This window comes from Urocampus carinirostris, chromosome 18, assembly GCF_059441175.1.
Source record: "Urocampus carinirostris isolate Australia breed hairy pipefish chromosome 18, RoL_Ucar_1.0, whole genome shotgun sequence".
Lineage (NCBI taxonomy): Eukaryota > Metazoa > Chordata > Actinopteri > Syngnathiformes > Syngnathidae > Urocampus > Urocampus carinirostris.
Genome location: NC_142366.1, coordinates 6,576,557 through 6,600,546, shown reverse-complemented (window position 1 = coordinate 6,600,546; position 23,990 = coordinate 6,576,557). Strand labels below are relative to the sequence as shown.

The 23,990-nt window shown below is 39.7% G+C and overlaps 1 protein-coding gene across 3 annotated transcripts in view; it reads right to left on the bottom strand.

Annotated features, from left to right (window-relative positions):
- The window catches only part of cnksr2a (connector enhancer of kinase suppressor of Ras 2a), a 54,740-nt gene extending 34,405 nt beyond the window's left edge, over positions 1 to 20,335 (bottom strand). For all 3 annotated transcript variants that reach the window (XM_088322889.1, XM_088322888.1, XM_088322890.1), the window contains exons 1-9: positions 19,884 to 20,335; positions 10,735 to 10,898; positions 8,882 to 9,084; positions 4,287 to 4,374; positions 3,829 to 3,870; positions 3,603 to 3,722; positions 2,643 to 2,702; positions 2,372 to 2,440; positions 773 to 919 (exon numbers count right to left, since the gene is read on the bottom strand). In XM_088322889.1, coding sequence (XP_088179015.1) covers positions 773 to 919; positions 2,372 to 2,440; positions 2,643 to 2,702; positions 3,603 to 3,722; positions 3,829 to 3,870; positions 4,287 to 4,374; positions 8,882 to 9,084; positions 10,735 to 10,898; positions 19,884 to 19,947 — 957 coding nt within the window. In that variant the 5' untranslated portion in view covers positions 19,948 to 20,335. The remainder of the gene's footprint in view (positions 1 to 772; positions 920 to 2,371; positions 2,441 to 2,642; positions 2,703 to 3,602; positions 3,723 to 3,828; positions 3,871 to 4,286; positions 4,375 to 8,881; positions 9,085 to 10,734; positions 10,899 to 19,883) is intronic.
- Between the last annotated feature and the right edge of the window lie 3,655 nt (positions 20,336 to 23,990).

Below are 23,990 nucleotides of genomic sequence, written 5' to 3'. Positions count from 1 at the left end.
ACTTCAAGATTTCTCTTCACTCCAAGACCCTCTCTCCCGTTTACCCCATCCTTAAATAAAATTTCTTAACGTGACGCAATTGTGGTCTTCGTCTGTCTGATCCGTGACAAATCTGTGGGATTGTTTCTTGTGTTGTCTATCTTTCCTGTTTTGTTAAAAGTTGTTCGTATTGCAACATACCGGGCGCTGTCTTACTTTAAAGGTTTGTTCAATTAGATTTAGTTAGTGTTTCAACACTATGTAGTGAAGCCTTTGTTACAGTAGTGTTGTCATCTTTGAATACTGAAGCTCCCAATCAATTTCCTTGTTCTGTTTCTGTAGCCTATCTCATACTTATTCCTTTTCTGTAAAGAATTAGTTTTTCTCGCACTATATCATGAGAAAACTGTTTCTGTCTCATCCTGACTTTACAGTTTTACTCCCTTTACTTGCTCCTCAGCCTCAGTTTTATGTGTGGCTGAAACATTTCTCTCAGCAGGTTAACGGACGGGATTTATCATAAGTCGTAAACCGCACGTAAACAACTGCAGGCGAGGCATAAATAACTTCCGAGTAATCAAGGGCAAAATCATTAAATATATTTTTTTGATGCAGTGAACTCTCAATTGTCTGGCGCAGGTGATATAGAGAATATAATAAAATATATTTTATCCGGCTATGATTCATTTAGCAAACAAAACCAGCGTTTCGACCCAATTACATGCCTTATTCGATGCCCGTGAGGGTCCAAAGTGGGCCAAGTTGTCATTTTTCTGAAAGTGGCACGTCCTACCTGCAATGCCAGCGGCTTCCAGCGCATGTTTTTGAGCAGTGCTGGGGCGGAGCTGAGCGTGCTCTGAGGTCGTTTCTTCAAAGTCAAGGACACCACACCCTTGTCAGCCCGCAAGGAGCCCACCAGGTTGCGGAGCTGCCAGCCCACCTGCAAGAAAAGACACGGGGGCTCAGGTGTTCTATAGAACTTAGAGGTTGAGATGTAAAGAAGTGGTGGAGGTCTATAGAAAATGTGGATGTGTATAGACCTTATAGCTGTAGGGTTATAGAAGAGGCCGGGGTCCATAGAAGGGGTGAAGGAACAGTAGAACTTAGTAGTGAAAGTCTATGGACTTGGATGTGGATGTACAGTATATGGAAGAGGTGCATATTTGTAAAACTTAGAGAAGGTGGATTATAAAGCAGGTGGCGGTCTATGGAAGAATTGGTCTATAGAATAGGTGCAAGTCTAGAACTTTGTGGTAGAGGTCTATAGAGGTGGGGGGCTATAGAAGTTAGGGGTGGCAGTTCATAGAAAAAGTGGAGGTCCATACATGATGTAGATGTCAATAGCACTTAGAGGTGAAATTTTATAGAATTTAGAGGTGAAGGTTTATGGACCTTAGAGGTTAAAGTCTATCAACTTGGATTTGTATGGAAGAGGTCAACTTATATAGACCTTAGTGGTGAGTGTCTAGAGAATAATTTAGGTCTATAGAAAAGGCACAAGTCTATTTAGCTTAAAAGTGGTAGTCTATAGGAGAGGTGGAAGTCTATAGAACCAGTGGAAGTCTATGAAAAGGTGCAAGTGTGTAGAACTTACTGATGGAGGCCTGTAGAAGTCGAGGTCTATAGAACTCAGAGATAGAGGTTTATAAAAGAGGTGGAGATCCGTAGACAATGTGGAAGTCATTAGAACTTAGAGGTGGTTGTCTATAAAACTTAGACTTGGAAGTGGATGTGTATGGAAGAGGTACAAATCTATAGAACTTAGAGGTTGTGGTCTATCAGAGAGGTGGAGGTCTGTGGAGGAGGTTGAGGTTTATTGAAGAGGCGCAAGTCTAAAACTTAGTGGTGGAGGTCTAAATAAGTGAATGTTTGTAGAATTTAGAAACTGAGGTACACAGTAGAGGTTTTGGTCTATTAACTTAAAGGTGGACATTTATAAATCACACAGGAGAATGAGGTATGTAGAACTTTGAGGTGAACGTCTATCAAACTTATAGGTGGAGGTCTTGGGAAGAAGTGGATGTCTAGAGAACTTTGAGGTGAAAGTCTAAAGGACTTATAGTGTAGGCCAATAGAAGAGGTGCAATTCTACAGAACGTAGTGGTGGAGGTAAATCTGAGTGGAGGTCTATATAACTGAAAGGCGGAGGTCAATAGAAACTTAGAGATGGATGTCTGCAGAAGCGGCATATGTTTAAAGAACCTAGAGATGGAGTTCTATAGAAAAGGCGGGGTCTACAGAAGAGATGTACTTAGAGGTGTAGGTCAATAGAACCTGTACTCAATTTGGCTATTCAATTGCAGTTCACAAACTAATGAAACAGTAAATTTCCTTGTTGTAAAAACACAGAATAGTGTTTTTGAAAACAATTTGACTTTTCCAGAAAACTCACCACAGTCTGGTGATTGACTTGAATGACTTCATCTCCTGCGTGAATCTTCTTGCAGCGGTCTGCCGGGGACTACAAGCAGAAATGTGAAACGGTTGAGTCGACGGCGCATCGATTGCCCATTTGACACCAGCAAGAAAGCTAACGGTTAATATGATGTCATTTTAGAGCTAGCTTACAAAATCCTTCAATGTCTGGCAGGCGGCCAGGGATGCACTTTCTTCGCGTTATTTACTTGGTTTCTGCATCATAGAGTTCTCAAAGAGAAGCTCACCCCTTCCGTGGTCCCTGTGATCACGTGAAGCCCGTCGTAGGTGGACTTGATGTACATTCCCTGGGAAATACACATTTCATGAGCTGTGTGGAATAGTGGTAAATGGTATATGGACTGCATTGCTTTAGCCACTTTAGTTACTGAAGACCTCCCAAAGCACTTTACAAAGTATTTCACTCTTAACCATTCACACACACACTCAAACACTTGATAGCAGAGTCAGCCTACATTCTCATTGAGGGGGCATTGGGGGTTCAGTGTCTAAACCTAGGACACGTCGACATTTAATTTGGAGGAGCTGGAAATCGAACCTGCCACCTCTTGGTCCCAAGAGGAAATTTCAATACTGATGACAATTTTGTCAATTTTTAGAAAACCGGCTCGTTTGCCCTAAATTACAAAAAAATAGTTGGCTCTTTTGGGTTTAAAATGGTTTTTCAGATTTTTTTTATGTTGCTCTAAAAGGACAGTGTGTATTTTTTGACCACTAGATATCACTGTTCTTTCTCTCCCGCTCTTTCTCTCTTTATACCCTCCCACACACTCACCCCATTATCTCTCTTTCTCTCTTTTTTACTTTGCTCTCTCTTTCTTTTTCTCAATTTTTCTCTCTCTTTCTCTTTCTCCCTCTCATTCCCTTTTTCATTCTTTATTGTTTTATTTATTTCTCCTTTTCCCCCTTTCTCTTTCTCTCTTTTTTCTATCCGTCACACCCTTTCTCCCTCTCTTTTTCTCTTTATGGTTCTTTTTTTTCTCACTCCCTCTCTTCGTCTTTTTTTCTCTTTTTTCTATCTCTCTTTTTATTTATCCCTCCTTTCATTTCCGTCTTTCTTTCTCTCTCTTTCTTTATTGTACTGATCCCCCCGTGACAATGTTTATTCCATCATGCTTTCCCCCTGAGATAAAATAAGTTTGACAATTCCGTTTTACGTCAATTAATTTGAAAGTGTGGGGAGTTACCAGGCCTTCGGAAGCTTTGACGTTGGTGAGGTGGACCAGTTCTAAGTGGGCCGACTGTGAGACCAAAGGGTCGGAAGAAACGCACACGATGTGCTCGCAAACCTCTGACAGAGTCTTGCACTGGAGGGTACACAACCAAAGGTAAGAAAATAGGACAAATGTGTCTTGTATAGGGACAAAAACGATCAAATTATTTTGTAAATGATGTCCATAAACCGAGACTCACCACATGCAGGATTTTATTCTCCGTTTCAAACACGGTACAGTCCTGGAGGGCAACACAAGCAGAATATATCAACAACCGACTTTGACCAACAAAAAGACTCCTACACAAATTATGGTAGTCAGGTCTGCTATTATAATAATTATTTGGCACTAGCTCATGAGGTAAAGCATTAGTCTTGGCACCAAACCGGTCACAGGTTTGATTTCCTGCTACCCCGAGTTTGTTAAATGTGGAATATACATATATAAATGTTTATTTTTTTATAGTTTATAATTACATATAAAATGTTTGTTATTTTCGTGAAAATGTTTTTGTTAAAAAAAATTATCTATTAATTTAAAACAGGGGCATAGAAGATTTGTTTCTATTTCTAAAAAGTGGGTAGAGAAGGGTAAAACCACAACAATGCAACAAGAAGTCGTAAAAAAGAATGGCAAACACAATCTTTCTTGGCTAACCTGCTGCACGATGGTGGTGAGCTCCAAGCAAAGCTGGATGACGTTATTCCGAGTCACAGAGTAGTCCGCCACCGTGGCAAAAGGAGACCTGTGAAAAATCAGATACTGTATGATTATTTTTGTTGACATCAGCATAACTTTTTTACTCAAATTAAAATCCCCTTCCAACACACTTAAGCTGAGTTAACGAAGCCTTATTTCATCTCCAGCCAGCCTTTACGTTTTTTCTTTAATACACTACAATATAAAGAAAAAAAAAATCACTAAGACAAGAATGTGCTTTTTGTATGGGACCGAGGCCTCACGTCCTTGCCGTTTCTGCAGTCTTTACGCCATTTGGGTCATCTTTATTGAGGTTGCTTGCTATATTTACACCCAAGACCTAAGGCTAAGCAGCCTGTTGGCTAAGCAGCCTGTTGGCTAACCACCCCACTTCCAAAACAGATGATAAATCCTCCTCATACAAAACCATTTGTGATGGCCAATGGTCACCAGGCCAAAAACATATAAAAAAAAATCTACTTTTTTAATTTTTTGCTTGTCATTGTGCAACAGTCACACCGAAGCAGGTGTTGATGGTAGATTTTATTCCATTACCGAATTCCCTTTTAGTACATTCCCCCCTTTCCATATTCTCTTGCGTATGGAAGGATACATTTTAGCCGGAACAAACAAATCCCTAAATAAGCTGGATACACACAGAGAAGTTCAAAACAGCCAATAGCTGGAGTTGGTCAGAGCTGGTGGGAGTGGCCAACATTAGCGGCTAGCAGGAAAATCTAACGAAAAGCCCAATAAAAGATTGCAAAAGAAAGTTTAATTTACGCAGAGCAGTTAACAATAACTGTAGCAGCTCATTGCAAACCTCAGCCTGCAGTCAAATGGCTATGATGAGCTACTAGAGAAGGAAACATTGGAAAAGAAGCATTACATGCCTTATTGACGAGACTCAGTGACGTTTACCTGCATGACCAGCTGTGGAGGGCGAGAAATTCTACAAAGCAGAAGCAGCTATCAATAGCCTGCAAAGTGACTAATCTGACTGGCGAGAGAAGAAAACAGTGGGAAAAAAGCACCAAATGCCTGCATCACAATGTTGTCTTGCGTAAGCAGAAATGGAAAGCGAATGACACTAAAGAGCGAAGCAGAAGCAGCTCATAATAGAGGATAGCGGCAAGCCATAGCCTGCAGCCAAGTGGCAAATATAGTGAGAGAAGGATACAGTGGAAAAAAGTTGAAATGTAGTTAACGAAGGCAACTAATTTCTTTGGACGTTTTGTGTGTGCTGGGAATATTTGGAGAGGCTGGAAAAAAACACATAGCTGAAGTTGGTCAGAGTCAAGTCAAGTCAAGTCACGTTTGTTTGTATAGCCCTTATTCACAAAAATGTCTCAAAGGACTGCACAGGATTACAATTACGCCATCGCCTGATCTTAAACCAACATGCGGGCAAGGAAAAACTCAAAACCTCAATGTGAGGAAAAAAGAGCTTGTGTAAGTATCTGATTTTAGCCTTTAGCGGAAAAGCTACTAAAAAGGCAGGTAATTATTGTAAGTAAAAAGTAGAACTTGTCAAGTGAAAACCATAACAATAAAGAAAAGCCATAACTTGCAGCCAAATTAACATAAATGGCCAGAGAGGATAACAGTGGAACAAATTGTATGATTCCTGAACCACGGGATTTGGCGACATTCGGCAGTGGAAGTCGAGTTACACAAAAAGATGAAGCGGGAGCATATAACAATATAAATAGTAGCTAGCGGCGAGTCATTGCCTGCAGCCAAGTGTCTAACATAAGTGGCTAGAGAAGATAACACTGGAGAAAAATGTTGACGATGCCTGAATCACGGAACTTGGCGATGTTTGGGTGTGGAAGTCAAGTGTCACCGGAGGACAAAGCAGGAGCAGATAATATTATCAATAGCAGCTAGCAGCGAGCCAAGTGGCTAACAAATTTGCGAGAGAAGGAAACAGTGGAAAAAAACTAAATATCCTGAATTATATGTGTTTTTTTTTTTTTTTGCTTATTGTTTGAATGAGTTGTGTTTCATTGAATGAACAAAGCATGTTTTCACTTTACTACTGTCTCTTAAAGGTTTAATATTTGACCATTAGAAAGCACTGTATTGTCTAATGTAAATGAAAATCAGTGCTAAATGAATACAGTGTAGCAGCAAGACGTCGGACAAACATGCGTATGGATTCCGCCATGTAAAAGAGATTAAAAAAAAAATTCTCAACCTGTGGATATTACAAAACAATGTTGTTGTTGTTTTTTACAGAATGAAGGATTTTTTTTGTTCCAGTAGAAGGCACTAAATATTACACACTGTCTCTTTAAAGAGCCTTATTGTTAAACAAGTTAATTCAGTTTGAGTGGATGATCTTTCCGCCCATTAAACTGACAGTTGTCGGAGTATAAAGCAGACAACCCTCCCGCATATTTTGGATCAGTGACTGGCATGTGCTTGCGAAATGCGGGAATTGCCGACATGTGATGGAAAAGATACTCGACGCTACTCGGTGCAGTATCGACGTCTCGGTAATGAAGAGCCGTGAGCTTTATTTTTTTAGTTTTAGCGTGGGTGGCGCTGCACTTTTGCGTGTCTGCACGGAATTATGCAGAATTGCAGACGTGGGCGTGTGCATCCAAAAGCGTGTGCTCGAGAACACGCGTGGGCTGCCGGCCTTCCGAGACCTTTGCTTTGTTTTTGCTGCTGAGTCGTGATTAAATGAAGGGACGGTGAGGATGAGGGACCATTTGATTGGCTGTGATAGAAATACAATGATGGCTACTGGAGACACTTTGTTATGCAGTGCACCTAGTAGTCTGCAACCACCATGCTGTTTTGTACCGTGTCGCACAGAGAGAGAGAAAAGCAGCCTTATTTCTTTGCTAACACCATATTTAGTCATATATAACATGCATTTTTTTTTAAATCAACTCAAACTTTGGGTGGTATGTTGACTATTCAAGCAATGAATGTGCAGGCAATTACATTTGTTCAACATTGGAAACAATAAGAATTGAACCCAGATCGCAACAGTAAGAGCACTGAATTTTAACCACTAAACCAGGGGTTGGCAAAACAAAAATTTGAAAGAGACATATTGGACCAAATAAAAAGACAGTGTTTGTAGCCGCAATAATCTCACATATTGACAACATAAACCATGAACACAATAGCAAGATTTACAATGTATTTACCTAATGTCCTTCAAAGTCCTATTCATCATCATACACAGTAAAGAGTTTTTTCCCTTGTCGTGTTTTGTTTTCTGGGTTTATTCATATCTTTTTTAGTGAACTCAGGCTATTTATTTTTAGTATAATTGGTTTTTGTCATGATTACTCATTGCCCTCACCTGTGCCCGCTCGTTTGGCTTCAGCTGCTGCTCGTTGACTGATTGATTCGCCTCCTATTTAAACTCAGGACTCCAGTCACTCCTAGTCGGTCGGTCAGCGAACCTCCGCAGACGCAAGGCAAGCACTTGGACTCTGGCTCCCGTCCGTCCCGTCCCATCTTCGTCCGTATCCCACCTGTCTGTTCCTGATTTCCCGTTTGTCTCTGGCTATTGACCTGTTTTTGCCCTTCGACCACGCTCTGATCTCCCGCTCCAGCTATCGACCCGTTTTGCCCATTTGACCAAGCTCCGATCTCCCGCCCTGGCAAATCCAGTCACATCTGCATTCCGATCACGCTCCGACCCCGTGAGCTGCTTGCTCCTCCTGTCCAGCGAGCCCCGGATTGCTGGCGTTTGTTTCATCAATATCTCAATCAACTTTTGTGTGAAACGTCACAGGTTTGGGTCAGGCATTTTTTCTGGTTCTGACAGTATTGTTATTATCACTAATGTTATTATTGGGCCAGGCCAAGAGAATATGGTCAAACATTAAACCAGTCCGTACTCGAGAAAAGGTTGGGCACCACTGCAGTAGGCCCCCGGGATACGACGTTCCCTCTTTACAATGTTTTAACTCCACGGTGTAGAAAAAGACGGGTTCTTTTACGGCATTTCCCTACTATACGACATCAACAGTAAATTATTTCACTTAACCCCCCCCCAAACTTCCGACGAAAAACTCAGACTTTGCAGTATTAGCGCATATGACAAGTTATGTATTTAAGGTACCTTTCTGCAATTAGTTAACATTGTATAAAATGCTGGTTTGCTATCAGTTTGCATCAAAACATCTTAAAAATACCAAGATCATATTGGTTGAACTCCTTCCCACAATGAATTTAACTTTTTTCAGTTTTGAATGTCTGCTAACAAACATGAATTGATTTAGTGATGGGCACAAAGGCTTGCAGTGACGCTAAAGGGAGAATCAAAAATATGGAAAGCTTCTCAACAATCACAAAACATTATAGACAACGGAAATCAAAAAAGGGTCGCGGCAATCAGAGCACAAAATCCTAACCATCCTTGATATAGATGAGAAAAAAATCATTTATTCATATTCATGAATAAATATACTATACAAATACGTGTAAACATGTTTTAAATTCTACGTTTTTTAGGATTTCTCAATACTAACGAGGACTAAAACTAATATCTAATTATATGATATTATACTACTTTATCTTACCTATCCAACCAGGCTAGCAGGCTTTTGGCAGCAGTGATGAGGTCCACCACAGAGGTGAGCAGATCGTTGGGAAGCCGCCTTGACGTTCTGCTCTCTGATTGGCTGCTACGTCGCCGGCCTGAGATGAAGTTCTGAAGATTCTTGGCCGAAGCGCCCAGTTTGTGGGCAAGTGTCCTCACGCTCTCTGTCTCCAGGCCAGAGTTCTGTCCCATGCGGAAGCGTAGCTAGTCATTTAAAATCATCCACTTTTTATGCACTATTTATGCAGCTAGATACAACCGGAGCGACTGAAAAGATCAAATATCTGGACTTGGTCAGAAATGGTAGCTGATAATAAAAATCAGTAAAAGATTATAAGAGCAACGCATAATTTGTCTAGCATTGACAATAACAAGAGCGGCAAACCAAAGCCTGAAGCCAAATGGCTAACATGAGTAGCTAGAGGAGGAAACAGTGGGAAAAATACTGAAAATGCCTGAATCATGGGACTTGGTGACATTTGCTGTGGAAGGAGAGTGACACTGAACGACAATGCAAGCTTTATTTACACGGAGAGCTAACAATAATAATTGGTGAGCTGTAGACTGAAGCTAAGTGGCTAATATGAGTGGTTAGAGAAGGAAACAGTGCTAAAAAGCATAAAATGGCTAAATCACAGAACAACGCGACGTTCGTCTTTGGAAGTCGAGTGACATGGAAGGACAAAGCAGGAGCAGCTAACAATAACGACAGTGGCTAGCAACAAGCCATCTCTTGCAGCCAAGTAGCTAACATGAGTGGCTGGACAATGAAACAGTGGAAAAATGTTCCATTCCATGACCATCTTCGGAAAGCGAGTGACCCTTAAAGAAGAAGCAGGAGTAAATAACAACAACAAAAGCAGCTCGCAGCGAGCCATGTGCTTAACATGAGTGGCTAAAGAAGGAAACACTAGGGAAAAAAGCAGAATATGTCTAATAAAGGAACACTGCAAAATCTGCTTCTATAACCAGAAATGCAAGTTGAGTGACACAAGGATGGAGCAGGAATAACAAACATTAACAATAGCAGCGGGCAGCACGGCGGAGCAGTGGTTAGCGCGCGTGCCGCACAGTTCTAAGGTCTTGGGAACCTCCTGTGTGGGTTCAAATCCAGCAACCGGACTTCCTGTGCGGAGTTTGTATGTTCTCCCCGTGCTTGCGTGGGTTTCCTCCCACATTCCAAAGACAAGCATTTCAGGTGGATTGTCCCTAGGTGTGAATGAGCGAGCGAATTGTCTGTCCCTGTGTGCCCTGCGACTGGCTGGCAACCAGTTCAGGGTGTCCCCTGCCCACTCTCCGATGATTGCTAGGATGGGCTCCAGCACCCCCGCGACCCTACTGAGGATAAGCGGTGCAGCTAATGAGATGAGGGATGAGAACAATAGTGGCCAGCAACAAGCCGTAGCCTCCAGCCAAATGGCTAACATAAATGGCTAGAGAATGAAACCGCATAAAAACAGAGGAAGGTGATTGATTTTAGGAATTAGCTATGAGCAGTAAGTTGCTGTAAAGTGCTAAAAGCACCACTGGGACAGGCTAGGTGGCAAAATCATCATTTGGGCTTCTACAGTAGCAAATAGCAGCCAAACATGTCAGCTTTTTTGAGTTAAAATGTTCTTAACTAAAAATCATGTTTATGAGGTAGTACATATGTCTTAGTCTTATATGAATTAATGGTGTGTGTTTTTTTTACATATTGGCGCTTTAACCTTTCTCATCCCTACAGGCTGGATGAGGAATTCAAAATCTGTTACCATACCAATAGAGGATGCAACCTTTATTACCTAAAAGTTTCCTTATTTTTTTCTATTTTTAGGGTATTTAATGCCTTACAAGCGCACAGAGAAGATCTACGGCCTCCAGGATGAGCTCTTGGTGTCCGATGCGGGACACTCCGAGGTCCTCCAACTCTGCGTGGCTGATTCGAAGCAACCTTTCGCCGCATACTCCACCGCGCTCAAACACGCAAACGTATTGCTGGAGGCAATCGTCCATGCCTGAAACACAAATATTACAGAGAGTCATTTTTTTTTCTTTTGTTTTTGGTTTCTGCTAATACATTCACAATATAGAATTACATTATAATATTTTTTAAATTATTATTTTTCTTAGTTTTTATTTATATAGGGTATTTTAATTTGTTATTTATCAATTTATAGATATTTTGTTTTACTAAAAATGTATGCTTTTTTAATATTTATCCCCTATATGAACTATTTGTCTAACAAACTTTATTTATTCAATTATTATTTTATTCATCATTATTTCTTGTGTGTATTAATTTTAGTATTGAATGTATTTATATCTATTTCATGATTATTTTGTTGATTTTATTCATTTTATTACCTTGTGTAAATATTTCATTCCGTTATCAATATTTTATTAGTTCTTTGATTTTTTTTCAAGCCATCAATAAATATTGCAAGTATTATTATTTTCTTCTTATTTCTATTTATTTGAAAAAATAATAATAACTATTATTATTATTATTATTATTATTATTATAGTTGTATTTATTTTTAATAAGAAATTGTCTCATGTATTATTTAATTTATTGTTCGGTAAGATTTTAATTTATTTCAATATTTCATTTATTTTATTAATACTATTACAATTTTCTCATTCTATTTTTATATTGTATTTATTTTAATATAATTATGATTTTGATTTCTTTTTATGTTTAAAATATTTGTATTTATTCCATTATTTTATTATTTTTATTCTCATTAATAATATTCTTTAATTTTCTTTTGAACATATTTATACTTTATATTCATTTTATTAGTCTCATCTAATCTCATTAGCCATACCGCTTATCCTCATTAGGATCGCGGGGGGGCTGGAGCCCATCCCAGCCATCTCCGGGCAGTGGGCAGGGGACACCCTCAACTGGTTGCCAGCCAATCGCAGGGCACACAGGGACAGACAACTCATTCGCTCATTCACACCTAGGGACAATTTGGACCGGCCAATTCACCTGAAATGCATGTTTTTGGAACGTGGGAGGAAACCGGAGTGCCCGGAGGAAACCCACGCAAGCACGGGGAGAACACACAAACTCCGCACAGGAAGTCTGGAGCTGGATTTGAATCCACGCAGGAGGTTCCCATGACATGAACTGTGCCGCACAAGCACTAACCACTGCGCCGCCGTGCTGCCTATTTTATCAGTATTATTTCTATTATTTTTATTTTTTTTATTATTTTATTTTTTTATGTATTTATTTGTATTTTATTTTATTCCAGCATCAGATATATATATATATATATATATATATATATATATATATATATATATATATATATATGTATATATATATATATATATATATGTATATGTATATATATATATATATGTATATATATATATATATATATATATATATGTATATATATATATATATATATATGTATATATATATATATATATATATGTATATATATATATATATATATATATATGTATATATATATATATATATATGTATATATAAGTCTTTTTTAATTTATTATGGGATGATTCCTCTACATCAGGGGTGTCAAACTCTTTTTAACTGGGGGGACACACAATAAATCAAACATTCTCTCAGAGGCCAGACTGGTAGATTAGAGAGAATGGAAAAAGCTAGAAAGAAATAAGAGAAACAGAGGGAAAGAAAAGTGGGTGGGACAAAGAAAGAGAGAAAGGGAAGAAGAGAGAGAGAGAAAAAAGAGAGAGAGTGTGAGAAAAAAAAGAGATTAAAAAGAGAAATGGAGAGAAAGGAGGAAAGAAAGAGAGAGAAAGAAGGAAATCCAAAGAGAAATAGAGAGAAAGAGAAATGGAGAGAAAAGAGAAGGGGAGACAGAGAGAAGTGGAAAGCAAGAGAGAGAGAGAAAGAGAGAAAAGAGAGAGAAAATGAAAAGAGGAAAAGAGAGCAAAAGAAGGTACAAAGACACAGAGAGAAAGAGAGAAAAAGGAACAAGGAAAGAGAAAAAGAGAGACAAAGAGAGTGGAAGAGAGAGAGAGAGAGAGAGAGAGAGAGAGAGAGAAAGAGAGAGAGAGAGAGAGAGAGAGAGATACAAGTACAGCGTTTGTGAGATGCACCTGGCTTCGGCAACATCAAGTGTATACTGGTATACCTCAACCTGCAGCTCGTTTTTCTCTTGCGCTTTTCTGAGCGTTGCCTCCCTGGCCGGAATCAATCCCTTGGCGGGCCTGATCCGGCATGCGGGCCACCTGATTGACACCCCTGCTCTACATCATATATTCTTCTTCTGTGTCATTTATATTTTTTTGAATTTATTATTATTGTATTTTTGATCCAAAAAAAAGTTTAATATTTTGAATTAATACTATATGTATGTGTAGTTATTTAATCATTTTTTTGTTATTTTATACATTTATTTCCTTATTTTATTCATCTCATCATAATTATGTATTAATAGTTAATGATATATTTATATGGCCATTTTGTATATTTATTTGTATTTCATTTCATAATTCAAACAAATGTTAAAGCTATTATGGGATGTGATTCCTCTCTAACAATCGGTTTACAAATTACTTTATTTTAATCAAAAATATTGCTTCTGTTTTTTGGGAGAAACATCAATCTTTTGCTTAATATTTATCGAGGGGAAAACGGGGCCGATGATGCGAACACAATTTCATGCGCAGTAGCGTTTGTTTCCTCTCAACTCTCGCCTATTTTTAACGTACTCCTTGCACGTGTTTTATCGAGTGTTAATAGCGTATCCCGATAGACGCCGTCCCGATTAAAACAATGTCGGCCCTCAGCAGTAAAGTGTTACTCTGCTGCAAAAAGAGCAGAAATAATAGTGGGGGGGGGATTTGTTTTTGGGTGGGGGCGAGGATGCCTGGCATATGCAGCCAAATTTGGCCTGGTAATCGGTCACCACTAGCGCAACCAATGTTGTGGTCTGCATGAAATGAGCTTTGCCGGAATGGCAGATTTCAAGTGAATTCATTACTAAGAAGAGGAAAGGAGGTTGCAAAATCCCGGCTGATATCAAAACAGGAATTCACGATTAGAAAAAAGCGCTCATATCTAGTCATATGACAGAGATGGGAGTAAGCTCACACCTTGTAGCATGGATTACGGACTACCTGACAGGCAGACCCCAGCATGTGAAACAGGGGGGGCTGTACATCGAACACTGTGGTTAGCAGCACAGGATCGCCGCAGGGGACCGTGCTCTCTCCGTTCCTATTCACCCTGTATACGTTGGACTTTCAGCACAACTCTGAGTCCTGCCACGTGTAGAAGTTTGCTGATGACACTGCTATCGTGGGATGTATCAGAAGTGGGCAGGAGGAGGAGTACAGGAAATTGATTCAGGAATTTGTCCAATGGAGCGACACTAACCACCTGCACCTGAACACCACCAAGACCAGGGAGATGATGATGGACTTTAGGAGAACTAGAACTCACCCATATCCTGTGCAGCTGGACAATAAACTGGACGGGACTGCCAACACAGAAGCTCTATTCAGGAAAGGTCAAAGCCGACTGTCCTTTCTCAGAAGGCTGGTGTCCTTCAACATCTACAAAAAGCTCTTGCAAAATATTCTATGAGACTGTTGTGGCAAGCGCCCTCTTCTATGCAGCAGCGTGTTGGGGAGGCAGCGTCAAGAAGAAGGATGCCTCTCGTCTTAGTAAACTGGTGAGGAAAACGGGCTATGTTGTGGGCAAAGAGCTGGTCAGCCTGACTACAGTAGCTGAGAGACGGCCACTGAAAAAGGTGCGGTCAATCATGGACAATTCATCACATCCACTACACAGCATCCTCTCCAAACCGAAGAGCACCTTCAGTGACAGACTGCTGTCACAGTCTTGTTCCACAGACAGAGGAGATCATTTCTTCCTCATGCCACGAGGCTCTTTAACTCTACCTGGGGGAGTAAAAGACCACATTAAATCCCACCCCCACATTTGCATATTACCCTATTTTTATTACAGCGTGTATTTTAGGTAGCACTATTTAAATACTCTATATCAACACGTTACATTGGGTATTTATGTATTATATTCCTTTTACTTATGATTGTTTTATTTTCAACACAAGGATACTGCTGGAAGTGTGAATTTCCCTACGGGGATAAAGTATCTATCTATCTATCTATCTATCTATCTATCTATCTATCTATCTATCTATCTATCTATCTATCTATCTATCTATCTATCTATCTATCTATCTATCTATCTATCTATCTATCTATCTATCTATCTATCTATCTATCTATCTGTCTATCTTTTCAATTTTCCATAGAAGTAGTAGCACAACTTGGTCGTGTCTCCCCTCTACCTCTTCATAATGTGACTGAGGCACCTGAGAACTCAACCAGGGTATTATTTGAAGCAATTATGTTTCTCATTAAAATGTATTTGTATTTTCTTTTGAAGTATTAGCATTAGTCGTATCCCCTTACTACCTTCTTGTTATGTATGTGAAGCACCAAGAGTTCGGTCACAATCAGTCGCACGACTCAGGATGTGTACAGGCTGTTGCAATTGTTTTTAGAATATTTTGATTCATATACAAGTAGAGAAGCACAACTTGGTTGTGTCTCCACTTTGGGTCTTTATGATGTGCACAAGGCACTAAAGAGCCCGGCCAAAAAAGACAAAAAAAAAAAAGTACTGCATGTATATAAAGCAGAAAAATGAGCCAAATTTGGACTCATTTTATCAATATTGTTTGCTCCCAGCAGAGTGCATTCAATGTTTCAATCTTAGAAACTGCGGCACGGTGGTTGCGTTGTTAGCACACAGCCCCACTGCGCAGAGATCCAGGGTTCCATTCCAGCTAGCGCAGCCTCCCCATGCTGGGTTTGCATGTCCTCCCAGTGCCTGTGTGGGTTTCCTACGGGCCCGGAGGAAACCCAGGCAAGTACGGAGAGAACATGCAAATTCCACACAGGGAAGCTGCGGTGGCTGGACTTGAAACCTAAAGCTCCGCACTGTGGGGCTGCACGCTAATGGCATGTTGGTTTAAGATTGTGTCATTGTAATCCTGTGCAGTCCTTTGGGATATTTTTGTGATTAAGGGCTATATAAATAAATTTGACTTGACTTGACTTGGCTAACCACCCATCCGCCCTGCCGCCCAATGTTGAGTTGAGTTTTCAAGGATTTCAAGCACTCGTACAAACCCTGATCACTTCTTCATGTTTAGGGTTGCCGCCAGACTTTGAGAGCAAAAGATGAAGGTTTAATAGAGATGTAACAATAAGTAAACACCCGTGTACTGAAGTGCGAGCGAATATTTTGTGATTCATTTCTGAGTCACGCACTCGACTCCCACAGATGATCACTTTTCGCTTTTCGGCCAAAATCCCACACACGTTTTCTCCTCCAACTTTCAAGAGGTGGCCAACAACAGATTGGGCTTTGCTAACAAAGGAATAAAGGCTAAACATAAAAAAATATACAATAATGCGTTTTTATATTATTTATAGGCATCTTTCTTGATTCGTTGACAACTGAAGTTTGTCGAAGTAGAAAAAGTCTTACCTCATCTTTGTCTTTTTTAACGTTATATTCCAAACTGAATTAAAATGTATGAAAAATTCATATTCAATTTTATAAATAGTAAAATGTTAATATTTAATATTGAATTAATATTGAATCACCTCAAAAAGTCCCCTATCTAAACTGTAAATTACAAGGTTCCTGATTCAAGTTACAGATTTGATGATAATAATAATCTATTATAATAACATATTATTTTTTTTAAATAAATTTAATAAACACATTAGAATACAGAATTTTGACACATAACACCCCGGAAATCTCACCTAGGACATCGTTTTAATATACATATAACACATATAATATATATATATAATATATATATATATATATATATATATATATATATATATATATATATATATATATATATATATATATATATATATATATATATATATATATATATATATATATATATATATAAAATTTGGAAAATTTAATTTAATGTATTAAAATCGTGCACATCATCTGGAGCAAGAATACAAGAGAGAGAAAAAGAAAGAAAGAAAGAAAGAAAGAAAGAAAGAAAGAAAGAAAGAAAGAAAGAAAGAAAGAAAGAAAGAAAGAAAGAAAGAAAGAAAGAAAGAAAGAGAAACATAGAGAGAGAGAGAGAACGAGAAAAAATAAGAAACAGAAAGAAAGAAAGTATGAGAGATGGTAAGAAAGAGATAGAGAGAGAACGAGAGAAAATAAGAAACAGAAAGAAAGAAATTGAGAGGGTAAGAAAGAGAGAGGTAAAGGGGAAAACAAGAGAGAACAAGAGAAAAGGAGACAGAAAATGAAAGAAAAATGAAGGAGAGAAGTAGGAAGTAGGGTTAAATTAACTAATGGGACCAATAAAAAATATGATTTTACTAGAAAAAAACAATGACCCAGCACTAGTGAGCTATTTTCAAAACAGGTCCGCGGGCACCTCGGTTGTCCTCAGGTGGCACCCTGGTGCCCTATGGCACCTTGTTGGGGACCCCTGTTTGAGACAATAAACTATCATTATGATATATTGTTTGACCACTAAAATGTATCCATTCAGTAATGGTTACCGTGTTAAGTAGCCTTTCATTTTCATGATCCATTTCCATTTTTTCAAACACATTTTCCCGCCTTAAGGGTTCACTGGATTATAGGTTGCACCTGCAAATTTCTGGCAATTTTAGTTTTTTTTAGGTGTACCTCTTAGCCCGGAAAATATGTTTTTTATACATTTTGGAATCTGGACTTTGGCAAACAAATTGGTGCCCCGAGTGAGGCCTATTTTCAGTGTTGTGTTTTCAAGGCGGTGGCCTCCCTTCTGTTGTGTTGCGTGGAGGGCAAGTGGGCAGCAGTTGGTATTGTCAGCTGTTGTGCACAGACGCTCTGAGACCAACAACTCGCCGTTCGCCCACAAGCACACAAATAAACAGGCGCCATATGCACATGACCAATTGATGACCGTCTCCGTCACCGTTCCCCAATCGGACATCTTTGACCTGATTTTTCCACAACAAACCGTCATTAGTCATTTCATGATGATTTCTTCTATGTAGGTCAGTACTTCTCAAACTGCCTTCAATGGAATATATTTTAAAACAGTTTAATTTTATTCCTGTTTTAAAGACTTCAATCTGCACTTCAATGAAAATAAAACGTGATTTTAAGAAGACGCCAACTGTTGACCTTGAAGATGACTGACAATATAATTGAGAACCTGGAAATCAGGCCTGGGCAGATCATATGAAGGTAATACAGCCCACAGATTATTCTCATATGTTAAAACCTTGTGCAAACAAACTTTTAAATCTTTTTTATGCATTGCTAATAAAGTTTGCTATCAAAAATAGCCTGAGGTTTAACAGGCAGCAAACCACAGGAATTAAAAGCTGGTGTCAATCTCCATCAGCGACAAAAAAAGACCAAACAAGTTGGAAACACCCAGAGTGGCCGAAAAGAGCCAATAGCTAGCAGGAGAAGCTACTAAAGATACCAGTAAAGAATTGTAAATGCAAGCTTTATTTGCAGAAAGAACCTAACAATAGCTGCTAGCATCAAGCCACAACCTGCTAAGCTGATATGAGTGGCTAGAGGAGGAAACAGTGGGAAAAAAAGTGGAAGATGCAGGGATCAGGGAAATCGACGACATTCCCTGTGGAAGGGAAATGACACGGAGCACAAAGCGCAAGCAACTAATAAATAACAATGGCAGCAGCCTGCAGCCGAGTGGTTAGCATGAGTGGTTAGAGAAGGAAATAACAGAAAAAAGTGGAAGATACCTGAATCAAGGAATCTACGACATTCACGGTAAGAGCGAATGCTTTAGATGGACGAATCACGAGCAAGTAACAATAACAGCAGCGGTAGCCTGCAGAAAAGTGGTTAGCATGAGTGCTTAGAGAAGGAACCAACAGAAAAAAGTGGAAGATACCAGAATCAAGGAACTCTACGACATTCACGGTGAGAGCGAATGATTTAGAAGGACGAATCACCGGCAACTAACAATAACAGCGGCGGTAGCCTGCAGCCAAGTGGTTAGCATGAGTGGTTAGAGAAGGAAACAACAGAAAAAAGATATCTGAATCATGGAACATTCACGGTGAGAGCGAATGATTTAGAAGGACGAATCACGGGCAACTAACAACTGACAATAGCTGTTGAAAGAGAGAGCCTTAGCTTCCAGCTTAGTTGCTAACATAAGAGGTAGAGAAGAGAAGTAAACAGTGGAAAAATATACCTCACTCAAGGAACTTGCCGACATTCACTGTGGAAAGCTAGTGACACGGAAGGACAATACCGACTAGACGAGAGCCTTACCCGCAGCCAAGTGACTAACAAGAGTGGCTAAAGAAGGAAACAGTGGGGGGAAAAGCGCCCGATGCCTAAACCATGGGACTCGGCGACATCCGTCGCATGACCGGCTGTGAAAGGCAAGTGACAATAAAAGATTAAGCAAAAGCAGCATCGGGAGCGGGAATGTTGGCATGTGTCAGTTGGTCTGCATATTACACTGGTTCAATTTGATCTCATTAGTGCAAGGAAAATGCAAGTTTGCTGTGGCGTTTTTTCGAAATCGAAAGATAGTCATTAAAAATATATGTCTTAAAGGGACACCATGTATCATTTAGCTCCTACCGGTCGTTAAGAAAAAAAAAACGCATTTGAAAGAACATGAACGATTCTAATTTTAAAAACACGGAAAACTTTTCTTTTTTTAACATATTTGCTTCTTTTTTATATTTATTTTTTTCTTTTCTTTTTTCTTTTGCTTTTTTTCAGGCTAGACATAAGAGTGAAGCAAACTAGTGAGGGAAATTAATGTTACGTTTGTATTCTTTGTTTTTGATTGCACAACACAATACAGAGACATCTAGTGGTCAAATATTACACACTACACCTTTAATTTGACAATTTTTCTCTTTTCTCTTGTTTTTTTTCTCTAATGAATCGTGACTTGAAAAAAAGATGACGTCAAGCTCACCTTTCATCCAGTCCACCACCTGGCTTGCCGTCCACTTGCTGACCGGCTCCATCACCAGCGCCATCGGCTTAACTTATAAAAATATATACTGTACGTCGGCACCTGACCGCCCACCGCCCCCCTCCCTCATCCAGGGTTACAAAAAGTCCCCTTCCACCTTGTCAGGTTAGGTCAGCGGCATCCGGTGATGCTCGGGAACATTCCTCAGCTGGTTCCCGCGGCAACGGGAGTCGGTGAGATGATGCGAGTGAGCGTGTAGGGACACTCTCTCTCTTTCTCCCTCTCACTCTCTCTCTTTGTGATGAAGCTAAGCGTCCCCCACCCGTGGGTGGGGTGGGTGCTCACATTCCTAGATGATGACCACGCAGGAACATACTAAGACGCCTTCCCCCAAAGGTGAGGCGAGGAAACTCCCCTTTTATTTTCCTTGTGTGGGAACGATAACGAATCCTCAACTGACCTCCTCCTCTTTTTCCATCTCCGCCTTCCGGGCTAAAGAGGATAGTTGTCTCATTGGCTGAGCTTCAGCTCCTCCCGCCTGTTACCTACTTCATTGGGGACTCCCATCGAGGAAATTTCTCGGACCAATTTTATGTGTATGACCACACTAAACCTCAGGATATGACATTAATCCGTTCTGAGGTGGTAATTGCAAGGTGAAAATGCTGTATAGCGGGGGGATAGAAATATTTTGAAATAGATAGATAGATAGATAGATAGATAGATAGATAGATAGATAGATAGATAGATAGATAGATAGATAGATAGATAGATAGATAGATAGATAGATAGATAGATAGATAGATAGATAGATAGATAGATAGATAGATAGATAGATAGATAGATAGATAAAAAGATAGATAGATAGATAGATAGATACTTTATTCATCCCCGTAGGAAAATTCACACTTCCAGCAGTCTCCTCTGTTGTTTATTAAAATTAACAGGATGCCCTCGGGGTGCTTTGTTTAGCCACAGCGGAGTGGATGACGTCACACGCTAGTCCAAAAGTTCGACGTCCCTGCGGCAGATGGAAATCTTTGTGCCCAGGGATACACCACCTCGTATTAGCGAGTCCACTTCCTCTCCGCTTCCCGCAGGCTTTTGTGTCTCCAACAGCACTGAAGCCGGATAGCTCCAGGTAGCTCCGGGTAGTTCAGGGTAGCGCCACGTTAGCGTCCGGGATGCTAGACGTGAGCCACGTTTCCGTAAAACACAGCAAACTGCATTCCCTGTACGCTTTGATGTTCTTCACCAGCACAGCCAGTTCTTCGGTCTTATTTGGTAGAGAGTTCACATTTACCATGATTAAGGATGGTACCGAAGACTTACCCCGCTAGCCGCTTAGCTGTATCCACGCTAGGGCCCCCTCATCACGCCAGCAATTCTAGGGCAAGGAGTTGATTACCCGAATAAACGCATTTTTGTGCGGTAAAACCCATAACGATAGGATAGAAAGTAATCCAAAGTGTAGTTGTCAAACGGGACGAAAAACACCGAAGATAGAAGCAGACACTTAAAACAATAAATCACAAAAAGTGCAAAATAACACGGAGCTGCTGGAAAGGCTGCCGCTCTCGGCGGCGCCGCATTAATCTCTTTGATATCGCCCTGGTACCCCAGATCAAATCATTGAAATAACAAAATAGTAAATAGTAAGTACAGTACATAAATGTCAACCTTATCCAATGATTGCAATTCCCCTTGTTTGTCACGGTTGCCATGGCGCCCAATTAGCCCGCTCGCGTGGCGCCAGCTGCGGCTCATTGACGGATTGGACTTCTTTCCATTTAAGTTCAGTGTTCTCATTCAATGTTTGTTATCCGTCAACGAACCTCAATGAAGTAGGTATTGTTCCCGATTATTTTGTCCTGTTTAATATCGGTTTCCAGTTTTGTTCCCGTCTATTTTTGTCCTGTTTATTATTCTTTCCAGTTTTCTTTCCCATCTAGTTTGTCCTGTTTAATTTCGATATCCTGTTTCTATATCAATCCTGTCTGTCCCGGCCTGTCCGGTATTGACCCCACCTGTCCGATATCTGCTCGGGATATTGGTGTCGATCTCCTCAGTCTCTGGCTTCCTGTCTTTCCACGCCAGACCGCTGACTCCCCATTTCCCGTAAAATAAAAGCTTTTGTGAGACCGTCACAAATTTGTTTACTGATCCTGTTCTGGTTCTTGACATTGTTAAGCTGAAACACATCTTACAAACACACCGTGGGACCTATTTACTCATGCAGCAAGACAGACTCTCTAGAATTAAGACGGATATAATTCGTGTAAACCTATTTCTTTTATTTACAGAAATATACAACAACTTTTATTTCAGCATTTTTCTTCCTTCTTTCCCTACTTGCAATAAAATCAGTTTTGTTCATTACATTATACATTATAAATTGCAGAGCAGGATTTTGCAGTATGTATCTGTTCTATAGATGGTTGTAGGGAGAATTGCTTTAAATTATATTTATTTGGTTTTAGAATTTAGTTTGCTGATGACCGAATCAACCGTTAGGGGGGGCTGAGAATCCACCACCACTAAAAGTCCAAAATACAGACGCTCCCCTACTTACAACCATTCGACTAACGTAAAACAGTAGATACGAACATTTTTTGGGTGATGTTAAAAAATATCCGGACATTGCTCCAAATTAGATTTTGTATTGTGTGCACCTTTTTCCAAGTAGAGGACAGTACTGCAGTGCTTCTCTCCACCACTATCGGCATGTAGCGCTGTGAGAGCTCACCCAGAATCCACCCTGAAGAGGAAATCCGCTTCCTCCACCTAGTTCGTGTGTAAACATTCTATACTGTATCTCCAGCGCAAGAACTTTGACATTTTCATTATTGAATATCTCGTGCATCCATTCAATATGCCTCTCGGTGTTACTTGTGCTCCACCATAAATCTTTTTTTTCTCTGAAGGATGCTAGAATTTCCTACACTGACAAAATATGTAATTACGTTTTTAATCTAAGTTCTTTTAAGTTCTGATATGAATTACGGTACTAATCCAAAGAAAATTGATTCAATGAACCAGGCCGATTGAAATAGCACACACACAATTTATTAGCACAGAGAATCAATGATAGGGGAAAAAAGGGGAAGGGGAGGGCGTCAAAGATTATGGGAGTTTTCGACTGCTGAAAGTCTGGTAGTTACTAGCATAAAAGGAAAATTTCCCGCTATAATGCTGGTCGATTTGGGGAGATTCCCTTGTATTGGATAAAAACGCTCATTCCCAACAACTAGTAAACATGGTGTTAAATCTGAAACCGTCCTCTTACTTGCTGTTGTGGAGAGATTCGGTCTTGTGTTCCATATGGTCTAAACGCGTGGCCCACGTGCTGGGTTCAAGTCCGCAGAGCAGAGCAGATCCGCACGCATCGGCCCGGTGCGAATGCACTGATGCACTGCAATACCGGAACGGTGCATTCGCACTGATCGCTGCTTGGCTCTGTGGCTAGGACCTTGACTCAGCCTCTTGGCTGAGAGCAAGTGTCTCGGCCCCTTGGCTTTGAAGCGTATTATGATTTGACCGATAACGGATAATTGACAAAGAATATAGAACAATAAACCTTAAAAAAACAACCCCCCCCACGCATGCCCATACGCACGTGAGGAAGTAGAAAAGAGAGCAGGCTATCGATCAGCTTCTCTATTTATATGGACCAGGGACGCTTGACCAGATTATGCCTCTATGGGTGTGGTCTTAGCTATCTGATACTCACAGTATTCTGGTGATGGACTTTGATGTTGCTAAACTTGTTAGAAAGCCAAAGGAGTGAGAAATGTGCTTAATGTTCTGTACTTGAGAATGACCCTCATGGTGAGAACATTATTGTATCAATACATAGCCTTCGATGTTTGAACATATATATACATATATGTAAATATATATATATATATATATATATATATATATATATATATATATATATATATATATATATATATATATATATACATTTACATATATGTATATATGTGTGTGTGTGCGCATATTCACATATACTTTTACTGAAAAGTATACAATCATATGTTTAACTTATTTAATTTTAAGGTAAGAAAAAAAATGTATAACTTAAAAGAATTACCTTTTAATTAC